This window comes from Pundamilia nyererei, unplaced genomic scaffold (genome assembly GCF_000239375.1).
Source record: "Pundamilia nyererei isolate P.nyererei 1_Seehausen unplaced genomic scaffold, PunNye1.0 scaffold00097, whole genome shotgun sequence".
NCBI lineage: Eukaryota > Metazoa > Chordata > Actinopteri > Cichliformes > Cichlidae > Pundamilia > Pundamilia nyererei.
In genome coordinates this window covers 1,413,031-1,433,959 of record NW_005187498.1, presented here as the reverse complement: position 1 = coordinate 1,433,959, position 20,929 = coordinate 1,413,031, and the positions used below count along the sequence as shown (strand labels likewise).

Here is a 20,929-nt window from a genome sequence, read left to right as displayed (position 1 = left end):
GGGTTGTATGGAAGCCCCAAACGCAATTTCATTGTTCTTGACAATGACAATAAATAAATACTACTACTACTACTATAATGGCCTGAATTATGTGAGCCATGGATTCACTATTGAATGATTGTATTCTTCATCAAGCTGGTTCCAGCTTTGCCAAAAGGAACCTTGTCATAGAGCTTTGTTTTTCATTTCCAGAATTAGTTTTCAGTCAGAGTGAGATCTGGACTGTTTTTCCGGCTCGTCACAGAGCTGATATTCCTTTTCCAGAGAAAAACTTTGACACTCTTTTCTCACCAGTACTTTCTAACTAACATCCACACACATTCATACTCTGATGGATGCATCTAAGAGCAACTTGGGGTTAGAATCTTGCCCAAGGACATTTGGCATGCAGACTAGGGGGAGCCAGGGATTGAACCAGCAACCTGCTCTACCTCCTGAGCCACAGCCTCAGGCTACTTATATCCAGAACTGGCAGTCATCTGTCTCGTGAACATGGCTGCAAATTCTCATAATGTTCACACTTATTGAATATTCCATTATTCAAAAAGTGTAATAATCCTGCATGAAGTTTTCTGTGACCCAGGAACCGTCAGGTCACAGGACCATTGCTCTGCATTCATTTAGTAACATTTATTTTTTTAGCAGCAAGGTTTTCTTTTACATAGGACTCAGTTCTTCTGCACATGAAGGAGGTGCATTCATCATATAATACCATGCCAACAGATCATTCTCCTCGGAAGCTCTTCAGCTGCTGTTAAACTTTCACTTTGAATGAATGACTCATTTGAAAGTTTTGAGTTTTCTGAAGACTGCAGAAAATCTCAAGACATGAAAGTTTCTGCTTTATTTTTAAAGCAAAAACTGCATTCCAATCTTTCTTCTACAGTCAAATCTTCAAAGACATTACAGAGGTAATGTCTTTGAAGATAAGTATAACACTTGCTGTATTTTAGTACTCGAGGATAAGAAATTGTAATTTTAATGATACTGTTCACCAAGCTGAATATAAGATCTTTTTAATATAAGATGGAGTTGAACCCCCTTTCATGCCCCTGTTTAGAATCTGTGAACCTGCAAACAAAACCAGCATGAAGCCCGTGTTGTTTATTAAGAACAGAATCTTTAACTTGTCGTTCGTATTTCCCACCAAGCATGGCACAACTATTCCTGATATCATCATCATCACCTGTGCGTACCATAAAATCAGAACCAAACCTGATTCAATCCTGCCCCCTTGTGACAACACTGAAATACAGAATATCACAGAGCCCAATGTTGATCATTTTTAAACTCCCAGGAAGAGAACCGTTTAAAAACAAAACTGAGTCACAGTAACTAAGAGATGTGTTCATCAGGACGTGTCTCACTCAGAGCGGAGATAATCTACTCACGTAAGAAAAAAGTGCATCGAAAACATTAGGCGTGTTTCTCAGTTATTTAATCCCTTTGATTTCAAAGAATAATTGGAATATAAAATGTTTAAAATCAACATTTATAAACAAGATAAAATGTGACAGGAATATAAACAGAAGGTGGGGGCTGCATTTACATTGTGCATTTATATTGTACATTTCATCGTTTATTCTGGTTTTACATTCTCGCTGTTGTCAGAGTTCACCAGTACTGATAAAAAGTAGAATCACAGGCCATTCATGAAAAGAGCAGAGCATGAACTGCGTGCCCTGCGAGGCAGAGAAATACTGCAGGAGCTCTTTGAGACTGATCAGGGTGAAGAGTGAGGCCAGAGAAGGGAAAGCTTGCTTTCTGTTATCTATCAGGAGACCAGGAGGTGCTGGTCTCCTGCTTGTCTTGATACATGGAGGTGCTCATTTAAGCTAAGAACAATTCCGATATTTTTATTTATTCATTTCCTTCAGCACAAAATGTGTGTTTTTGAAAACATTAGAAACTTGCCAGCATGTTTCTGTCAATTTAAATGTCTTTGAAATCTCCCCACCTCTCAACTCTCTCCTGCACTTTGAAGGTGACAAACCACCGTCCCTACAGTCGTATTTATCAGATATTACCAGAGCTTTATTAACTGTTTTTTTCCCCCCTTGCTCAACTTCTATACATGTGAATTAGAACATGTCTTGCTGGCTTAAAGCAACACAATTCAGGCTGCGAGTCTTAATATTTCAACAGTATCTAAAAAGCCGTCTGGTGACAGCAATCAAATCACCAGAGCAAAACAGCAGCATGGCAAAAACCCGACCCTACTGCCTAGGAGAGTATGAAACATACATGTTAAGCAGAAGACAGAAGGACAAGAAGATCCAGGGACTTGCTTCGAGTGCTTCTCATTTTGTACTCATTAGTGTCCTCTCATAGTTTAGAAAAGCAAAGCAAATAATGGCACAAGAACTCCAATAAACTCTGCCTGACCTGCAGTTAAAAAGTAAAAGCAAAAGAACTCATTCTATTTAGAAAATGTTCTGGGATTGTTAATTTTCAAAATGTCATTAAGTGCTTAATATAAAAGAGAGGCCTTCAGTATACATTCACCACATCATCTAAACCTGCCTTTGTACTAAACCCATTTATTTACTGGTAGATAAACGTGGGAGCGCAGGGCGTAGCAACTCACCGTGGCAACTGTTCTCTAGTATTGCAGACATTTTGGCACCAAACCCTTATAGGCACAAAGAAGCATCCTCAGGAGTCTATACTGTGTTAACAGGCATCTTTGTAAATAAGCGCAGGTGTAATACTATCTTTATTAGATCTGAAGTGATGCCAACTTTCTCCTCTTGACTCAAGTTCATAAACAGTGCTGAGAGCAGAAAAGAAAAGCACACAGTGCAAATGGCAGAGATGTTTCAAACTATCAGTGACTGGCAGCTGTAACAAAAGATGGAAGGGACACTATACTGTAACCTACTGAAGCATCAAACGTTTTCAGTGCTGGCTGAAACAAACTGATTTGGGTTCAAATGAATACTCTGTAGTCACGCCCGTTTCTGGAATGTATGAAAATAAGTCTCTTCCATTATAGTTTTTTTTCAGACTGCTGTTTGGTTTCCTTGACTTATGTAAAATTAAGATGCAAAATGGAAATAAAAGCGTTTCTTTCCAGCAGAGGGCATGGCAGAAAAACATTACATGAGTTCATGTTCAAATTTCACATTCTTGTGAGCACACACACACACGTGCCGTCACATGTATTGTTTAGCCAGTCATCATTAACTTGTCGAATGGCTGCTGTATCAATCTTCCCACAAAGTAAGTAGTTTAAAGGAAAGGCGGTGTCAGAAATACACCTCCAGATGGCTCTGTGCCATGTATTCTACATTCACACACACACATGACATTTAAGTGCATCTAATGGGTGAAGTTCACCCCACTGAGGTGTACAATAAATGCCAAGACATCAATTAAGTACTTACAAGCCAATTTTGTGCAGTTTTGAGAGACAGAAAAGTTAGCTGACACCATCAGTCTTAGCGTGGTAAACTCGAACCAGCTGGTACGTCAAGGTTGTTTGTTCAAATGAAAACGCTGAAAATTGCTAACAAATACAGTCCGACTCTGGTTTATCCATCCCCACCCTCACATACACACACACACGCACGCACGCACACACACGCTCAGCACACTACTCCAGCTGTGACAAACACTGCAGTGCATTTTGTCTCGATGCAAACGAGTGATTTTCACATTAAGAGTTCAGACTGACGTCCGTGCGCTGTCTCTGTTCGGACGCTCGCTGCAGCACATGCTGGGTTTTAGCCGGTGTCTTCCTCGGCGTTATGGCCGAGGAACTTCTCTGGATTGGAGGTACCTTCAAAGCGCTGCGAGGCAATGGCGGCTTGATGAGACATACTCTTCCTCACAATGTCGCCTTTCCTCCACAGTGTGATCTCCTGGAAAAAATTAAAACAACATACATGGTGGTGTGAGGGGGATGTACTGTTGGTAAACTCTCAGATCTATAAAAGTTCAAAATATTAACAATTAACTAACTGCAAAATATCCTCAGATTGCCAGAAGAATTATAGTCTTTTTTTATTTGCCCCATGTGCTCTCATACTGTATTTACCAGTAATTGAATCATTCTCAGTTATAAACATTTCTTCCTCTCACATGTTTAACCCTCCTCAGTGCCTCTGTGTACACAGATTGGGGCGTGTGGCCTTGATGCCAAGACTCTGACACCCAATCAGCTTTGTTTTCCAGCTAGAGTCCCAGGACCATGATTGGACAGGAGCCCAGTCCTTGTACTGGATACACAAAACTGTACTGATTGATAACTGAGACTGTGTGTTTTCAGAAGTGCAGAACAGCGCACATACATTTTTCATTGTGCAAATGCTTCCTTCTTTTATTCATCTTGGTCATTATGAACCTTTATGCACAAGCCGCTATTATACTTTTTTTTTAGCCATGAATGGATGCAAACATTTCCTCTGTTTTCTTCTTAACTTATTAGACAACAACAAAGAAACAGTACATGTCTCCCTGGAAAAGTGCAGAAAAGCTCACTTAGTTTTGCTGGCCTCAAAAAAAGGAAAAATAACTAAGAAAATCAGAGGATCAGCTGTGAACTGCTTCAACTGGGCAATAGAGAAACTGCATTTCTGGACTGGCTTCAGTTTCCAGCCCGTGAAGTTGCTGCCTGCCTGTAACCCTCACTGACATTGCCAAGGGTTCTTTTTCCCAAACCGCAGAAAGCTCGTCCAGAGACACAAAGTCATTATAGATCTATAGTACGATATTTCTAGAGTACACATTTTCTTTACTATGTCTAAAGTGGTCATATTCCTAGATTCTATGACTAAACACAAAGTAGAGCTCCAAGAACGACACAGTACTCGAAACTGCTTGAACCACAGCAGCTGGAACGTCATTAACAGTCACCTGTGTGAGTGAGCAGAAGAACTACAGATCTCGTGTGATCTCACTGTCTGTGTACCTGCTGTTTGAAATAGCGTCTTTCCTCTTCATCTATGAGGACCAGATTAAGGTAGTACCGCACAGAAAACTTCTTGTTAATGTCCCTCATTGTGGGGGTCAACTCATAGCCTGCCAGAAACAGCCTGATGGGGATGGACTCTCCTGTAGCACAAGACAAAAGCAGGTTTAGTTTGCAACAAATGAGATCTGCTGCAACAAGCAGCAGAACCACAGACCAAAAAAGGCCTCTAACCTCACCTCTGACGGGGGCACCATCCATTATTTCATACTTTGCTATGGTGTCGTTCTCATGGTAGACGTTAGGGCCTGTGCCAGTTGTCTCCCGCTTGATGATGTCAATCTCCATATGTCTGATCTTAATCCTCACTAGGAGGAAGTAAATCTTCCCTACAATAACATCTTTTAGGTGATACCTGCAAGCAGATGATGGAATCTGTTAATATTCTCTCTTGCTTTGATCATTTCAATTTCTGATTGCAAAGAAAAAAGAAAATCATACTTGGACTTATTGTACTCAAACTCTATGTGTAGACAGTCCTCAATGCCAACTTCCATCTTGATGGAGGAGTTCAGCTCGGGGTAGGTGCTGAGTGTGTGAACCACAAGATCCAACTCTTTGCTGATGTCGTTGAGTCTCCGGCCTACTGTCGCCCTGAGAAAGTAGCTGGAAGCAAATGCAAAAACATTTGGATACAAGAGAAGAGCTAACAGCCAGTAAGCAGCATGTGAGGTTGCACTGACCAGTACACAGATTTTCATCTCTGTGTGCACAGCATGCCCCTCTTTAGATGCACTGCTGCAACAGAGAACACCAAAGTGTACAAGAAACACACAACTTTTACAAGTGAAGGCAAACTAATGTAGCAGTTTATCTGCATTTCAGATCATATTTTAAGTAGTTCTTTGTAACTGACGTTTAGTAAAACAAGCTGGGATTGGACCAGAGCACCTGAAGATGCTTTTCTTTACCACCAACGTTGTTGAAGAGGTAACAGCAAGTATTGTTATGGTTTTGCATGTCATGAAGTAATCTTACAAAGAAACTTCAAAGATATCTTTGAACCAGTTTGAAAACCTCACATGCAAATTTAATGGGAAAAAGAAGCCACTTGAAGATCTTCATGAGTACACACTGTCTCTCAATTTCTTAGTCAGGAGCACCACTTACTCAAAACATCTAGTTTCAAAACAGCAAGATAGTGATGACGAAAAAGCTCAACTAAAGACTTAAAAGTGGACCTTCCCGGTGCTTGAAAGTAGGGCTGGGTATCGTCACTTATTTCTATAACGGATTCAATTCTGATTCACAAGGTCTCGATTTGATTTAATTTAATTCATTTTGACTCAGATAGTCAGAAATATTATTATTGTAATCATTTATCAGTACTGACACTTGTCAGACTTCATCAGAGGTGTGAGCATCACAGCATTTGCCTTTGTGTCAAAGTAACTGAAGATAAAACAGAAAAACATGAAGGACATTTTCCTGGCCTGGCTTTTTATAGCAGATAAGAAAACCATGAATCAACATATACCTGATGCTGCTGAAGTAAGGTTTTTATTAGAGATAAATCTAAGCGTTTTGTAATTTGGCATAATTTCAAAAAGCTTAAATTTTCTTCGGTAGTGAACAGAAGACATTAGGCTCTCTTGACAGAGAGCATTTTTAAAAATACAAAAAACAAAGATGAGAAATTTTATAGCATTCTCACTCCTAAATATGAAGCAGGAAATTGAAGATGTATAGCTTAGCATATATGAATGAAATACAGGGTAACACCTCAACTGCACAAAGGTTAAGGAATGTCCAGCGTTACAGCACGCCATCAAAAACATGGAACAAGCCATTAACGATTCCACTTGCAGAGGACAGAGCAGAACTTACCGTAACTTGACGTTCTGACCAGTGTATGATTCGTAGGGTTTCTCCACATGTGTGAACTCAAAGTCAAACGTCTGTGACTGTGTGAGCTCCCCTGGTCGAGCCAAGTCTTTCACCAGAGACACAAACTCGTGATGATTCCCCCTGTCATAGTACATTTCTGGAAACACAAATTAACAGTGTCACACGTTGCCGATTGCTGAAGTCATTTTAAACTCTTTTATCTGAGGAACTGCAAAGACAATTGTGTACTGACAGTCCTCACAGTGACCACTTCTCCCACTGTGCTGACACACTGACTACATGGTGCAAGCTGAATTTCAGTGAAATGACTGGTCAGAAATGAATTTGCATACTTTATAATTATTACTGTTTGCTTTCCATTTCCTATCTGCTCACAACTATTTCAAAATCAACTGAGATACTTTAACATGCAAATGAAAAATGCTAATCATTTTAACCAACTGGAAAAAAAGACTGACAGCATGATGTTTAAACTAAGCAACGCTGTTATTTGAAAAAATTTATTCTAAGTTTGTTTTTAGCGTGAGTAGCACATTTGAAACTGTTTGTGCAGGCCTGTGTTTCTTGCATCACTTCCTCTTTTAACAACTGTAGAGGTTTGGGAACTAAGGAGCGTGAATGCTGTAGGCCAAAATGCTTTCTCATTCTTGCTTGTTAAAGCATTGCAGCTGCTTAAAAGTGCAGGACACTGTTTGTCATGTTCATGTTTCAGAATGTGTTTGAAGTTTCCAAAAGGTGACAGGTTTGTACTGCGGGCAGGCCAGTTTAGCACCCAGATTCTTTCAATGCACAATTAGGAGTTGTGATCTGTGGAATATGATTTGGCTCTGTTTTGCTTAAATAACGTAAACATTACCTACAGAAACAAGAAAATACAGCAGTGTATTCTGGTCCTAAACCTCTATATATACACACTGCATGTTTCTAGAGTGCAACAAACAGCAATCAGCTTGGATAGCGTGTAAACAAACAAATATGTAACTATATATAAGAAATGTCAGAGAAATCTGTTTGAGTTTGTCTGAGAGAGAGTAAAAAAAATATCCAGTGTAAGACTGGATATCTGCAGGGTTGAAACTACAATGTGCAGAACCATGGAATACAACACTTACTTCACCCTGCTGTGCGTTACCCGGTTATTTTATACCGGTTGTAAAAGGGAACCACCTGAGTAAAATAACCATTACAAAAGCTGATGTTTTAAAGAAGGTACATATAGGGACAATTTTAATAACAGTCTGTGGCAGCATAAACCCTTATTTAACATTAAAATGCAACTGCTGGGATTTGCTAAAGAGGCATGGTGTCAGTTTTGTAACTGAAAGTTGTGGACAGCGGTATTTTTGCAGCTATGGCATATATAATTTCAGGAGGCGAATATTAACATTTGCAGCCTGTAATTTACTAAAAATGACATTAAATCTAACACTGAAGAATTATGCCTCTTCCGGTTGTGATGCATTCTTAGATGAGGTTTATTTGGAATAAGAGAGAGGAAGAACAAATGCATAATTGGCACATTGGGTGAAGGGCTTAAAGCGGTGACTGCAAAGCCAAACTTTGGCTGTCCTAAACTCTTCACTGATTTCACATGCTGAATGGTTAGAGGTGAGCCCTACATCATACTCTCCTTCGCTGGGTCTGCTGGTTTTTTAGCTGCTAATTTGTGGTACTTAGCATTAATGTGGTGATTGCTTTAGTGAACTGGCTGGGCTTTTGTATATAAATATAGCCTAGTTAGTAGACCATCCTGTCTGACGGCCTCCGACTATGAATTATGGGATGGCACTGATCACAGCGTTTATCATGGCCGCCACAGAGACACTTCCAGGTCACTTAAACGGTATCATCTGATAAACACTGTTTTAAACACACGGACACAACAATACACAGTTCGCCGCACCGTCAGAAACGCCTTTAAGCAGTTTCCTTGAAACTCTCAGCTCTCAGGCTGCCATCTTTGATTGAACAAAAGTAAAAGTGACAATCACCTAATACTTCAGTTCTTACTTACATGTGATAATCTAGGCACCGAAAGTGCGACTTAACAAAAAGTGTACGTTACAGAAGATGTTTAAAAGAAGGGCCAAAGGTCACTGAGACGTAACGGCTCTCCAATGGCTGACGAGTCAGCTGACGTCGCTCGCGCCCACATCTGTCACGAGACCCGACACTTCAAATAGACACTTGTTACTGCAGTACGGCCGAACTTTAAATGCGTTTCTTGTCACTTTTTACACATTAAAGCTGTAAAATACACCATGCTGATAGTCGTCAGTACATGTAGCTAGCTACCCAGTATTTCCTGTCACACTTTGGCTACTTCTGTCTGGGGCTGAATGTGGAATTCAGGCCTAGCAGCTGCTCACCTATCTGGCCGATAAACTCGATTTTGATGCCATTATGCTCCAGCCTCTTTCCCGGGTATTTGAGTGTAACGTTGACTTTTCCGGAAACAGTTTCCCCGTCGTAGAAAAGGAAATATTTGTCTTTCCTGCCGTCTTCGCTTCTGTGCTCAGCTTTCTTTCTCGTTTCGGCGTCATTCAGAACTATATCTATGTCCGCACTCTGACCAAAACCAAAAAAGCTCATTGCTGCTCGTTAGTCAAGCGAAGCCCTGTGGCCGGATCCCGCTGGAAATGCGCTGTCTTCCTAATGAAAGAACACACTGTAGTTTGTTCTCGGTTTGCCGCGAGGAGTCCAGCGCGAGCTGCTTCCCAGATTATTGCATATTTTGAGTTACAACCGCCTGACTACGCATGCGTCTACAGTCACGTGAAGGAAATTGTATTCTTTGTAGTTTGTTTCGTTTCTCTGTTCATGAATTTTTTTGACAAATTGTACTCTCGGTGCTAAAATGAAAAATTATAACGAGCAATATTTCGCTGAATACCAACTTTTCAAACAATGGTAACAATGGTAACCCTCCCCTTCACTCCACCTCCCCCGGCACAGGCGGAAGAAGCCACAACTCCTGGCCTCTTTGAGTTGCTACTGCCCCGAGTAAAGTCTTACAGGTGTTGGAATGTCCAATTTAAACACAATTTAATGGCCTTCAAATTATGATTGACCAAGATGTTCTTTTGGAGGCTGAGGCTGTTCCAGCGACCGTAGGGCAAGAGGCAGGGTACACTCTGGACAGGTCACCAATCTGCTGGCTAACATTGCCACACCTATGTGTCATTCAGATTAACCGATTAAACTAACCCCATGTCTCCGGACTGTGGGAGAAACTCACGAAGACACGAGGAGAACATGCAAACAACTCACAGAAACGCCATGGCTGGATGATGGGGTACTTGATGATGGGGTACTTGATGATGATACTGAGGTACTTCGTGCTGTGAGGCTGTGTGTGCTGCCCGCTTCTTAATATACTTGGTATTATTCTGAGTATAATTATGTTTTTGTTTATGTGGATATAGTACATTTGTACTATTCATCTACATTTTTAAACAAAATTTCTTTACATTTTTAGTAAGTGTGAGAAAGTGAGAAAAGAGTTTGATCAGAAGTTTACTTTGTTTTCCAAAAAAACTTTTCTTTTTCTAATTGTACTGTCATGAACTTTAACATTAAACATTCTAAATATGAGATGCATCTTTTAAATGTGTTTTTAATATGTTAGTCTTAAAGTTTCTCGCTGCTTTTTTAATTATTTCCCACGCCTGTTTGTGTTCCTGCAAGCCTCAACTTTCTCTGCTTTTAAGATCTGGTTTCATATGGAATCATTTGAGTCCATCACTTGTTGTGTTAGTGATGCAATCTGTGAAAGGGATCATGACTCAAACAGTCAAGTATTGGTAGAGATAGTGTGTTTGGTTCAGTTCTGATGGTCTGTGTTTATGACTCCATGCCTCAACTACAATGCAGTAGCTGTGTTAGCTATTGAAGGGTTACAGTTTGGAGGGTCATTACTGGTATACTGGGTATACTGGTACTCATATAACACCTTTCTACTCAGTTTAGCCCTGAGAGAAATTAACTCACTCTCATACAGAGTTTATCTATGCCAAGCACTCTGTTGGGAGAAATTGGGAGACAAAATTGCATTGTGAGCAACTCGGGAGTACACAAAGATACTTTGAAAGGAAGAGTCAGGGATCTAACCACCAAAGCAGACGAAGGAGAATCTAATGTAACTGCACCACGATTCAGTAGGTCTATATTTTTTGCTTGGATTTGTTTGCTAAATTTTATTTCCAGTGTGAGGAAATGTGTCTCGCCTAATTCTTACAAATAAAAGAATGGTTTGTACTTTTATCCAAAGAGCAAGATTAATTTAACAATGAATTGCATCACTTCTCAATTTTGGTAGATTCACTGTTGCCAAGGTATCTGTCTCATATCAGAATAGGAAGAGGTTGGACTGGTACAGCCCTGGCCTGAATGAAACAGTATTGGGGCTTAGAAAAAACTTAGTGTATAGAAACTACGTTTAGAAATGTACTAAATCGACTTGTGTAAGTATAATGATGATGCATTTCCATTCGTTTTTAATCCCCTCTGCTTTTGACTCATATTGACTGCATGTTGTACCAGTTTTAAGCACTAGAGGTCAGGAGTGCACAATTTTTAACATCCTTATGCAAACTAAGCTCATTGTGGTGTCTGGAATGACTGCAGTAACAATAAATCTACAAACACAAATCTTTTGCAGTCTGTTTAAATTTTGTCATTCACTCGGTCTCTCCAATGAGTGGGGAAAAGGGAAAACTGGCTCCAGGATTTCCCTGGACCCGGTTCTCTAATGGCACTGCTAGAGGGCAAGGTTTAACCACAGCAGGACAGATAAACCTGAGAGCCCTCCTAAATTCTCAGGTTTTTGCAATTGAGCTCCTGATGTTTTGTGCCATTATTTAGCATTTAAAAAAAATATTCATGTGAAAAATAAATCCTCACCCTCATTGCAGGCACGTCATGTCTTTTTCACTCTCAGATTTGAACTCTTGGTGAGAAATCCTCTAAAACCTTTAAAAGCCAGCATAGTGCTGCTGTTTTATGCAACTTGTAGTTTTGGTAACATGAACCACATGCTTCACACACATCAGTCACAGCAGTGTTTCAGATATGAAGTGAGTGGGAACAGTTATTAAATTGTATGTGTGTGTGTGTGTGTGTGTGTGTGTTGCTTTATCTCATTATGAGGCTAACTGCCTAATTAGTTCTGGTGGCTTACAAAGACAGATTAAAATGATCCTCTTTTTGTGAATAGCTTTAGAATCCAACATGAAAATAGTCAAACAGCCCCCTTAAGGCTGAGAGATAGAAATGTTCTTTTAAAACAATGACTCATTTTTGACAGCATTTTTCTTCTAAAATTGTCCTGCAACAGCATCACATGAATTGTGCAACTCCTTTGTGGACAAATGACTAAAAACTTTTAACAAGCTGATGCCTCCTAGCTGTCATGGTGCGACTCAAACCAATTATTTCTGTGACGATGGGAGTGTGAGGTGCAGCTGTAGACCCTGCTTGGACATGGACACATCTTGCCAGTTTGTCCTTCTGTCACATCCTACTGTGATATTTTTTAAATGGCCAACTTCCCCCTGTCAAGTATCATTTTTTCCCTCACTGTGGTGTCTGCTCTGCATACACTGAATGCAGCCCTGTCCTCTGAAAGGTCCCTGAAAATGCAGAATGTTTGAAGATATTAGAGAGAAATGAGGTGAAGACTGGGCAGATTAACCAGTTTAGGGGCAAAGCATCTGCTGTGGGCAGAAGAACACCTGTGCTGTAGCTGACATTTATTTTAATAATACATCATATAACAAATAAAGGTGTAAAAATTAAGTTGATGTTGGCTCCTCCACAGCAGTTATGGATCCACACACTATAGGGCCACAGGAAGGGATCTCTCATTATTTATTCCTTTTTCCCCCTGCATTGGAAATTGTTAGATTTTTGTGGTCAGTAATTCTTTCAATCATTTGCTCTTGCATTAAATTTGCATTCAAATCTATGATGAACTCTCTGACTGTCAGCGTATTCAAACTGTGGAATGGTTGCCAGAAGTCCTCTTTCCTAATAAAAGTGGTCATTGCAAACTGAATATGTGGTCAAGGTGTGAGAAAGATGTGGCGTGGAAACGGCGGTAACATATGAATGTGAATGTGTGAACGCTAAACGGCATCACCATTGTTGCCCAGGAATCCAAAGACTCCTACTGGGTCCCCGCCCTCTGGGCTTGTGCACCTGGAGGTGGTTGAGTCTTCACATCTGCTGGCAGTCATTCATCACCTCTGCTATTTAAGGCTGAAGAAATCCTCCAGTTGACACCAGATTGCACTAGCTCTGGTAGTGTGGTTCAGCTCCTCGTACTGGCCCAGTGTTCAAGTTTGCCTTCTGCTGTTCTGCAACTCCACCTCTTCTCTGTGCAGAAGGCCTGTGTCGAAGAGTGGCCGAGAGACCAGTGTGGCAAGATTCCCATGAGAGAGATTCAGCGGACTTCCCTTTTGTTTGTCTCATTGTCTGAATACCTGTGACCTCGCTGTGTTGAAAAAAGCTGGTAAACTTCTATTCCGAGCCCAGCGATCGAGTCCAACTGTGAGGCCCGCCTCGAATAATATTGTAAAATATTTAAGATGCAAGTGAACAAATTATACAAGAAAGCGAAACAGGCATAAACCTGTGTGTGTGTGTGTGTTTCTGAACTCCTCACTTGTTTGGGTTGTAATCACACCGTGGCAAATGTTGCTGTTTTCCTTTAACACTGTAAAGGTCAGCCTGCTGGTTCTGAGAACAGATCTTCCTGCTGGTATAAATGAACCCCCGAAATGTAATCAAACTGCTGTTCCACTGACAATAAAACTGTAAGCAGCCATGTTTGTGGAACGTGTTGAGTAGAGTTTTGTGGACTGTGTCCTGCACACAGACGGCAAACAGAGGAAACCAGACACTTTTTTTTTTTTTTAAATTAGTGTCAGAAATGATTAGTAGTTACCCGTCTTTGTTTCACCGTGCTGACCAGAATGGCTACATTTATCTGTGAGCTGTATTTTTAATGGAAGAACCATGTGGGACACACAAACAGTGTTTTAATATCTTAACCCATTCTCATTTAATAGTAACACACTTACATCAGTTTGATGCTGCACACAGCAAATGCCACCTATAGCTGTTTTTCTTAGTCTTAACAAAGAACATTAAGAACAAACTTTAAGGTACACACACACACACACACACACACACAACAAAACTAAAGATTTTTCCTTCATAATTATTTCCTAGGCCTCGTGCACTTCTTCCATTGTGGGTTCATGGTACTTCTTGTCATACTTCAATTGTAATTTGCTTCAGTGGTCCTCGTTCATCATTTGACCCAAGTAAGATCTCTGCGCGTTTGCTAAGAATTTTGAAAGACTAACTTAACACCATAATTTGCTGGATGCTGACTATTACAGTAGAGTTACCAGTACAACTAACCACAGATGTGTTTCATCCTATTAACTGTTAGATGAGTAACACTGACTCACATGCTGCATGACTTTCAGAGCAGCGTTGTGTGCTTTGTTCAGTGAATGAACTGAGTGTGCTACATTTAATCATAATTTGAACACAGGGCTTGCTGCCTTCTTAAAAGTAGGTATTTTTTCATCCTTCTGCCTGACGATAAAGCCAGCACTGATTGATTTTACTGTGAAATAAATAAAAGTGTTCAGTAGCTGTGATGCAAAGGACGATATATTATCCTCTCTGGGCTCATTGATTTTAGTGCTCTTTATCCAGGAACCTGCTGCCAGTTGGCACAGTCACCAGAAAGGAACAAGAAGGCTTTTTGCAGTGTGGAAAGTGGAAATGGCTTAACTCCCACTAATAGATTATGGCTTTAGATCAACAAAGAGCAGTCGGTGGGATATTGGATGGACCAATAGGATTTCTGTGAACAGTGGGGGGACTGTGGAATAGGCCAGGAGGATTGGAACAAGCAGTGAAATGACAAGACTGGCAGTGCAGATCTAGAATCCTCACTACACTCACACCATAAATAGAAAAGACACAAAACACCTTTGTGATATTAGAAGTGAGTTTTATTAATCACAAATAGAGTGGTTCTAAAATGAACAAAAAATAACCCAAGCAGGCCCCAAAAAGACATTCTGCTGCGTGTACATTTGGATCAGAGGATCGGGTACGCTGTATATCAGTCTTCCAGCAGAGCTGGATCACTGGAACGCAGCCATCCTTAAACTGAAAGACAGCACAGAGTGAACCTGCCAGTATAACCTCCACCATCACTGCCTGGAAACAGCCTGCAGACACACTCGCTCAGGACTCCCTGTCGAGTCAGTGCAGACCTGTGTAAAGATGCGATACAAGACTTCTTTGCTGTTTGTGAGCTTAACTGTCCATGAACTCTGGATTATAAACTTCACTTACATCTTGCACAGTCCCAGCTCCTTTATCATTGAATGGGTCAGCTCTTAATTTCATCTTCCTTTCTTGTAGATTGGTGCCGTTCTTAACGCTACACAAGGTTGGTGTTTCCTGACACCAACTGTGCCCCCTCATTTTTGTACAGGGTAAATGTTTAAACCCGGGATGTCGGACTCATTTTACATCAGGGGTCACACTTTGGTCTTAAGTGGACCAGACTAGTAAAAATTCCCTTTCTGTAAATGTAAATAAGTGTAGCTGCACATTTAATCCCTGCAATATCTCGGTATACAAAAAAGAAGTGCAATTTCACCAGCACGTCTCAGTTTTACTACATGATAAAGAAATGCTGCTCTGTATAATAAAAACACATGCTAGCATGACTCTTTGGGCTTAAATTGTAAAAAAGCAAATGTGTAAAATGACAGAAAAAGTTCTGGTTGCTCATTGACCAGACTGTCCTGGAGAAGAGCAAGTTTTTGTTAATTCACGAAAAAATGTCCAGTTTTACTTACTTTACCATGGATACAGGCTTTTCTACTTTAGATAGTGGAAAAAAAAAGCAGTAACTTTTCTGTCATTTCATTATTTATTTATTACTTTGATGCAGTATGAAAGACTGTGGGAGAGGTCTTCACCCCTAGGACAAGCTGCAAAATTTATGAAAATACATTTAAAAGTCCGAAACGTGTGAAAGATGTCCAGCGGGCCGGTCTTATGACCCTGAGTATGACACCCCTGGTTTAAACAGTGTTGTGAAGACCTGAAACATTTCCCCGCCAGCACAGAGAAGAATAAATAACATACACAAAACAAAAAGAAAAAAGTCAGTACTGACTAAATTGGTCTTTCAAATTTTCTTTAGGGATTTTATTTTGAAATACCAATCAGTGTTAGAAAACCCGGATAAAGACATTATAAACCAGAGCTCACAGAAACCGCCCTGCTGTGGGTTTCAATCTGTTTTTTTCTAATAGTGCTACATGTCTTTACTAAAAATAATTCCCACAATATAGAGGCACTATTATTTTTCACTTCAACGCGTCTACAGCTCCAAATCTATGTAAAAAGCTATTTACAAATTTGCAGATATGTAGGGGAGTGGAGACTTTTGGTGTCATCATTCCTCTCAAACGCCGCGCTTGTGGTTAAAGAAAAGGAAAAACACGAAGCCGTGACTGCACGGCAGAAGCTAGAGGTGGGACCGTGCACGTGAAACCGCACTAGTCTGAAGCCTGAAGGCACTTAAGAGGAATGAACTATGCACAAATGACGAGGTGAAATGTCTGATTCTCACCACACTGTGCAACTGCAGCAGGACTCATTTGTGACCTTATTTGGGCTAATAGTACACTTCCACAGTGGAACACGTTAGATTCAGTGTTGATGTGCAAATGACCGGCAGATCGTCTCTACCACAACTGATAATTGGTTAACATTTGACCGCATTTCCTCTGTTGAAAACCTCGAGCACAGCTGAACAAGAGATTCTTCTTATCTGCATGAAGGTTACAGCCTTTAAAAGTCTGGTTAGAGAGCGAACACTGAGGGAGAGAACTGTTTGTTCTCAATGCTTTTAAAAAACTGCCTCAAGAAGCTCTTGCTCACGTGTTCTGAATGATCTGATAAAATGTTACCCTTCTTTCAGTCCTACAAATGGAAAGAGTTTCATATCGCCTCAAACGGGAGTTTTGAAAACATTTTTTCACTTTACATGATCTTGCGAAAGAGAAAAAAACAAAACAAACAAAAAACACCAAATAGCTATTTACAATTAGTACAAGCGTTAACCCTCCAGACCCCCGACAGCCGAATCTCACTGTAACACTGCTGTCAGCTCAGTTCTGTTCACCATCAGCTTTGCTCAGAAAACCAAAAGGCTTCAACTGAAACCTGAAAGATTTATTTTTCTCTCCAATTAAAACATCCAGTCGCTAAACCCAGGAATAAACCAGATGCAGGTCTGTCGTCGTGTCATGTGTTTCGCTCTGTTCTCCACCCGGCTTCAAATCTTGCTGAAAGGTCTGAGACGCAGCGCTTTGAGCCTGAACAGGGTCTTTTATTCTGAATACTAAATCACCATGCTGAGTGACTGATAAGCGCAGAGTTGCTCCTGGGACTCTTCTAAAATGTGCTTTTGCACATCTGGTGAAATCAAACACACAGTTGTGAGTAAGCCACTGGCTCCGGTGGCTGTGTCACACAGCTGGAACACAAAGCAGCTGTGCCATGTGTAGAAGTTAACTCTGTAAAAAAACGCTGTTCCAGCATGTGGTCTACCTCATGTTGTTGGGACTTTCAGTACCAGCTGAAGATTCAGTAGTTTAAATAACCCGCTAACAGCTTTGTCTTGATTATCAGCAGAAACTCTTTTAAATACCATTTACTTTGTCAACAGTCCACAATCATTCTTGTCCATCTTCTTTCGGGGTCTGGAAGGTTAACATACAAACCCTGTATTAATATTACTATGATTAATATAGTGAAGAAATCTACATATGTATGACAGCTAAACTCGACAGCAACTTCAATATATACAAGATTAACAGCGAGCAGAGAAGGACACTTAAAATCAAGAAAACGCAGCACTGATCGTGTACAGTGTTTCACAGCATTTGACTGGCACTCTTCAAAGCATCTTACTAAGACTATCTACAAACATCAACATGGAAGTCTGTCATGACACAAGCTGGACAATCCCAGCCGACAAATTCAATATGTAAGACCGCCGATATGCTACTACGAGCCAATTTTCACTTGTTTCTTTCATCTGCAAAGGTGTAAATGCTTACAACTTTATGCAAAGGGGTTTGTGTTACATCATCTCTTTTAATCCCACCCCCAAAAACAAAAAAAACCAAAACATGTTAGTCATTTACAAATACTTAAAAAAGTAAACCTTTATATATAGGCATTTTAAAATATATTCCATCAAAAATAGTCTGACAAATTTTAACAGTAGAAAAGAAATGTTATAGAAATGACAAAAGGTTTGAAACTGAATGCTGCCAGCAGACAGAGCTGTCATGATAGACTGACTGTTCTACTGGACACAACAAACACGTGACTCCTGCTCGCCGCCTGCTTTAGAGTTTAAAACCATGCAATCACTGTAACTGAAGAACGCCAGAATTTAGCAAAAGAACTCGGTTGAAGATAATAAAGTTAAATGAATCTCAGTCCCTATGCGCATACTATTTTTTTTTTTTTACACATTATTGTCATATGAAATCCCACCACATTTGGCAAGCTTGTGTAATTGGATTTCAGGCATGCTGAGAGCTCGGTGCACGAACTGCGGCAGCTCCGTGGTCGGACAGTGTGGAGGGCAGACCCGTGTGTCACAGCTTTCACTCAGCACAACAGCCCCCGTCGTCTTTTTCAGATCACAAACGATGACTTGTGTCGGAAATCCCCCTGCAGACAACGCGCAGGAAACAACTCATCGTTATTACATTATCACACGGCGCCAGAGCGCCATTCTTTCCACGCTTCTCCTCTCAGTGTGTTTGCTTGTCTATTTGGCACAGATCTTAATGTCCAGGCTTTCTGCAAGTTCGCTTAACAGTTGAGATTTTTTGGACTTTTTTTAGTGCTGCATAATAGAAAAACAACATTCTGCCAGCTGAGGGGAATTTAAGTGAGACAGGTGTCGGAAAACAAACTCTTTTAGTCGACTACGACATCAGCACTGCCTGCCGTGAAATGATGGCTCTCATTGTTCCCAGCAGACTCCCGTGTTCAGTGTTGCTGAGCCGATACCTCATACAGAGTCTGAATTTAACTTTGCAAAGGTTCTTCAAAAAGTAATATGATGAGGGGCAGAGAGGCCCTGTTTTCTCTGTTACAGGCAGCAACACGATGCTAAGTATTTGGGTAGCTGTTGCTTTCAGACCTGTGCAGACCTGGAGACTAAATACAGCAGCGTAATCACCGCTGTCAGCATGCAGCACACTGTAGTTACAGTTACAGGCGAGTCCTTCAAATGAAAGCTTTAAGAAAGCAACCAAGTAGTAATACTTTCATTTCTTTTCTCCAATCTTTGAATTTAATTGAATTCTGTTTTCATAATGAATTAGTGACAGAAACAAAGTTTGTCTTTGGACACTTTTTTACTCACTTTCTGTCCGGTCCTTGTACCTGATCACTTTTATTGATACATGAATCATTCAATCATAAATATTAGCACCTAACTGGAGCAGTATAGCAGACTGCATTTTCACTTTATTTGCAATTGACGTTTAGCAACAAAATGCCTAAAAGTACAAACGGCCACACAGCCAGACTATCTACTAACCTCATCCTCCGTCCTGACGTAGTCCACTCCATCTCCTTTAGCTGGAACTTTGTAACTAAAACACACAAAGCACATCCGGTTTTTGGGCGACATGTGGAAGTGGTGCTGGTTACAGTTACATTAGTAGTCTGGAATCTTACTTGTTCCCCGTCTGCTGTTGGCTGGAGAAGTAGCCTTGTTTGTAAGCACAGCAGATGCCCACCGTTATACATAAGAGCACAACGACCACCACCAGCACTCCCAGGATGATCCCCACTATGTCAATATCATCTGTGGAGTTCAAATGCAAGTAAAAACTTAAACACTGACGTTTGGATTCCTTTCAACAAATCTAGTACTATCTGCATTCAATAAACACAACAGATTTATTTCCAAAGGAAACATGCATACTTACACACTTCCATCTTCTGGGGTCCACACTGAGTGTGCCCTGCATCATTCTTCGCTCGACAATAGTACTCGCCTGCGTCTTCTTTCCTGACTGAAATGAACTTCTGTGTGAGACAAAAGACAAACCTCTGCTTAATGCAAACTCCCTAAGTGAAGCTCATAGTCTTTTTTTATGCAGACGTTTTATTCTAATTAATATAATAGATAAATATAGGTGAGTGGAACTATGCACAGGCAGCTGTTACAGAGGGAAACAACTGTAGTGACCGTTACTGTGAGCAGAGGGGACAGACAGGTAGAGATTTGCATTGTGCAAATACAGAGACAGTGCCATGAGCATGTGAAGAGATGCAAGATAGGAAAATTAAACAGACTGCTGTCTGCTGCGCACTTTGGATTCAGCGAAGGACGGAGTTAAAGCTACATCTTACACATACATATATAATATTCACCCTGGTCATACAAGTGAAACTTTACATTTAAAAATGATTGGGCGTCTTTTGGATCATCAGTGTGTGGTAACTGCACGGACATTCATGCCCCTTAAGTTATTCTAAACATTACACATTAAAATGATCAAATAAATGTAAACACACTGATATCAGTGATTTCAAAGTGAACCGTAAAGTAAAATAAAAGCATCTGTTGAGTTTGTGCCCACCTCTCACACACACTTATAACGCTAAGAATAATTCTCAGACAAATTGTCATCTTCAAACAGTTACCGTCACTCATTTTCCAAGTGTTAAAAAAGCCTGAACGTCAAAGTACAGGTGTTAACATTGCAGGTGGATTAGCTGTCTAAATACGTCGAGAGTGCAGGAAATGATCACGATGACGTGATCCAAACATTAAAAATCAAACTTGGACTGAATTTAAATACAACTGTTTAAGAGATTAAGGTTGTTTTTTTTTGGAAAATATTTTTATTGAAAAAAGAAAACAACAGTACTTGCAGTTACCAAAATACAATCAACCTTTCTTCATTTTCCTAAGTAAATAAACACACATATATATGAAAAAAAAAAAACCACAACGCCCCC

The 20,929-nt window shown here is 40.4% G+C and overlaps 2 protein-coding genes across 2 annotated transcripts in view; both read right to left on the bottom strand.

The window, feature by feature from the left end:
• Positions 1 to 1,390: 1,390 nt before the first annotated feature.
• Positions 1,391 to 9,731, bottom strand: vps26bl (vacuolar protein sorting 26 homolog B, like). Its single transcript, XM_005740110.2, has 6 exons — positions 9,190 to 9,731; positions 6,800 to 6,956; positions 5,414 to 5,578; positions 5,152 to 5,327; positions 4,913 to 5,055; positions 1,391 to 3,863 (listed from the first exon to the last, which is right to left on the bottom strand). The coding sequence occupies exons 1-6, from the start codon at positions 9,410 to 9,412 to the stop codon at positions 3,726 to 3,728; spliced, it is 1,002 nt and encodes a 333-aa protein (XP_005740167.1). The 5' UTR covers positions 9,413 to 9,731; the 3' UTR covers positions 1,391 to 3,725.
• Positions 9,732 to 16,054: 6,323 nt separating this feature from the next.
• jam3b (junctional adhesion molecule 3b) overlaps positions 16,055 to 20,929 on the bottom strand; it is a 44,255-nt gene continuing 39,380 nt past the window's right edge. Inside the window, exons 6-9 of the mRNA XM_005740109.2 lie at positions 19,891 to 19,990; positions 19,637 to 19,766; positions 19,497 to 19,551; positions 16,055 to 18,616 (exon numbers count right to left, since the gene is read on the bottom strand). Of these exons, the coding sequence (XP_005740166.1) occupies positions 18,581 to 18,616; positions 19,497 to 19,551; positions 19,637 to 19,766; positions 19,891 to 19,990 (321 nt within the window). The 3' untranslated portion in view covers positions 16,055 to 18,580. The remainder of the gene's footprint in view (positions 18,617 to 19,496; positions 19,552 to 19,636; positions 19,767 to 19,890; positions 19,991 to 20,929) is intronic.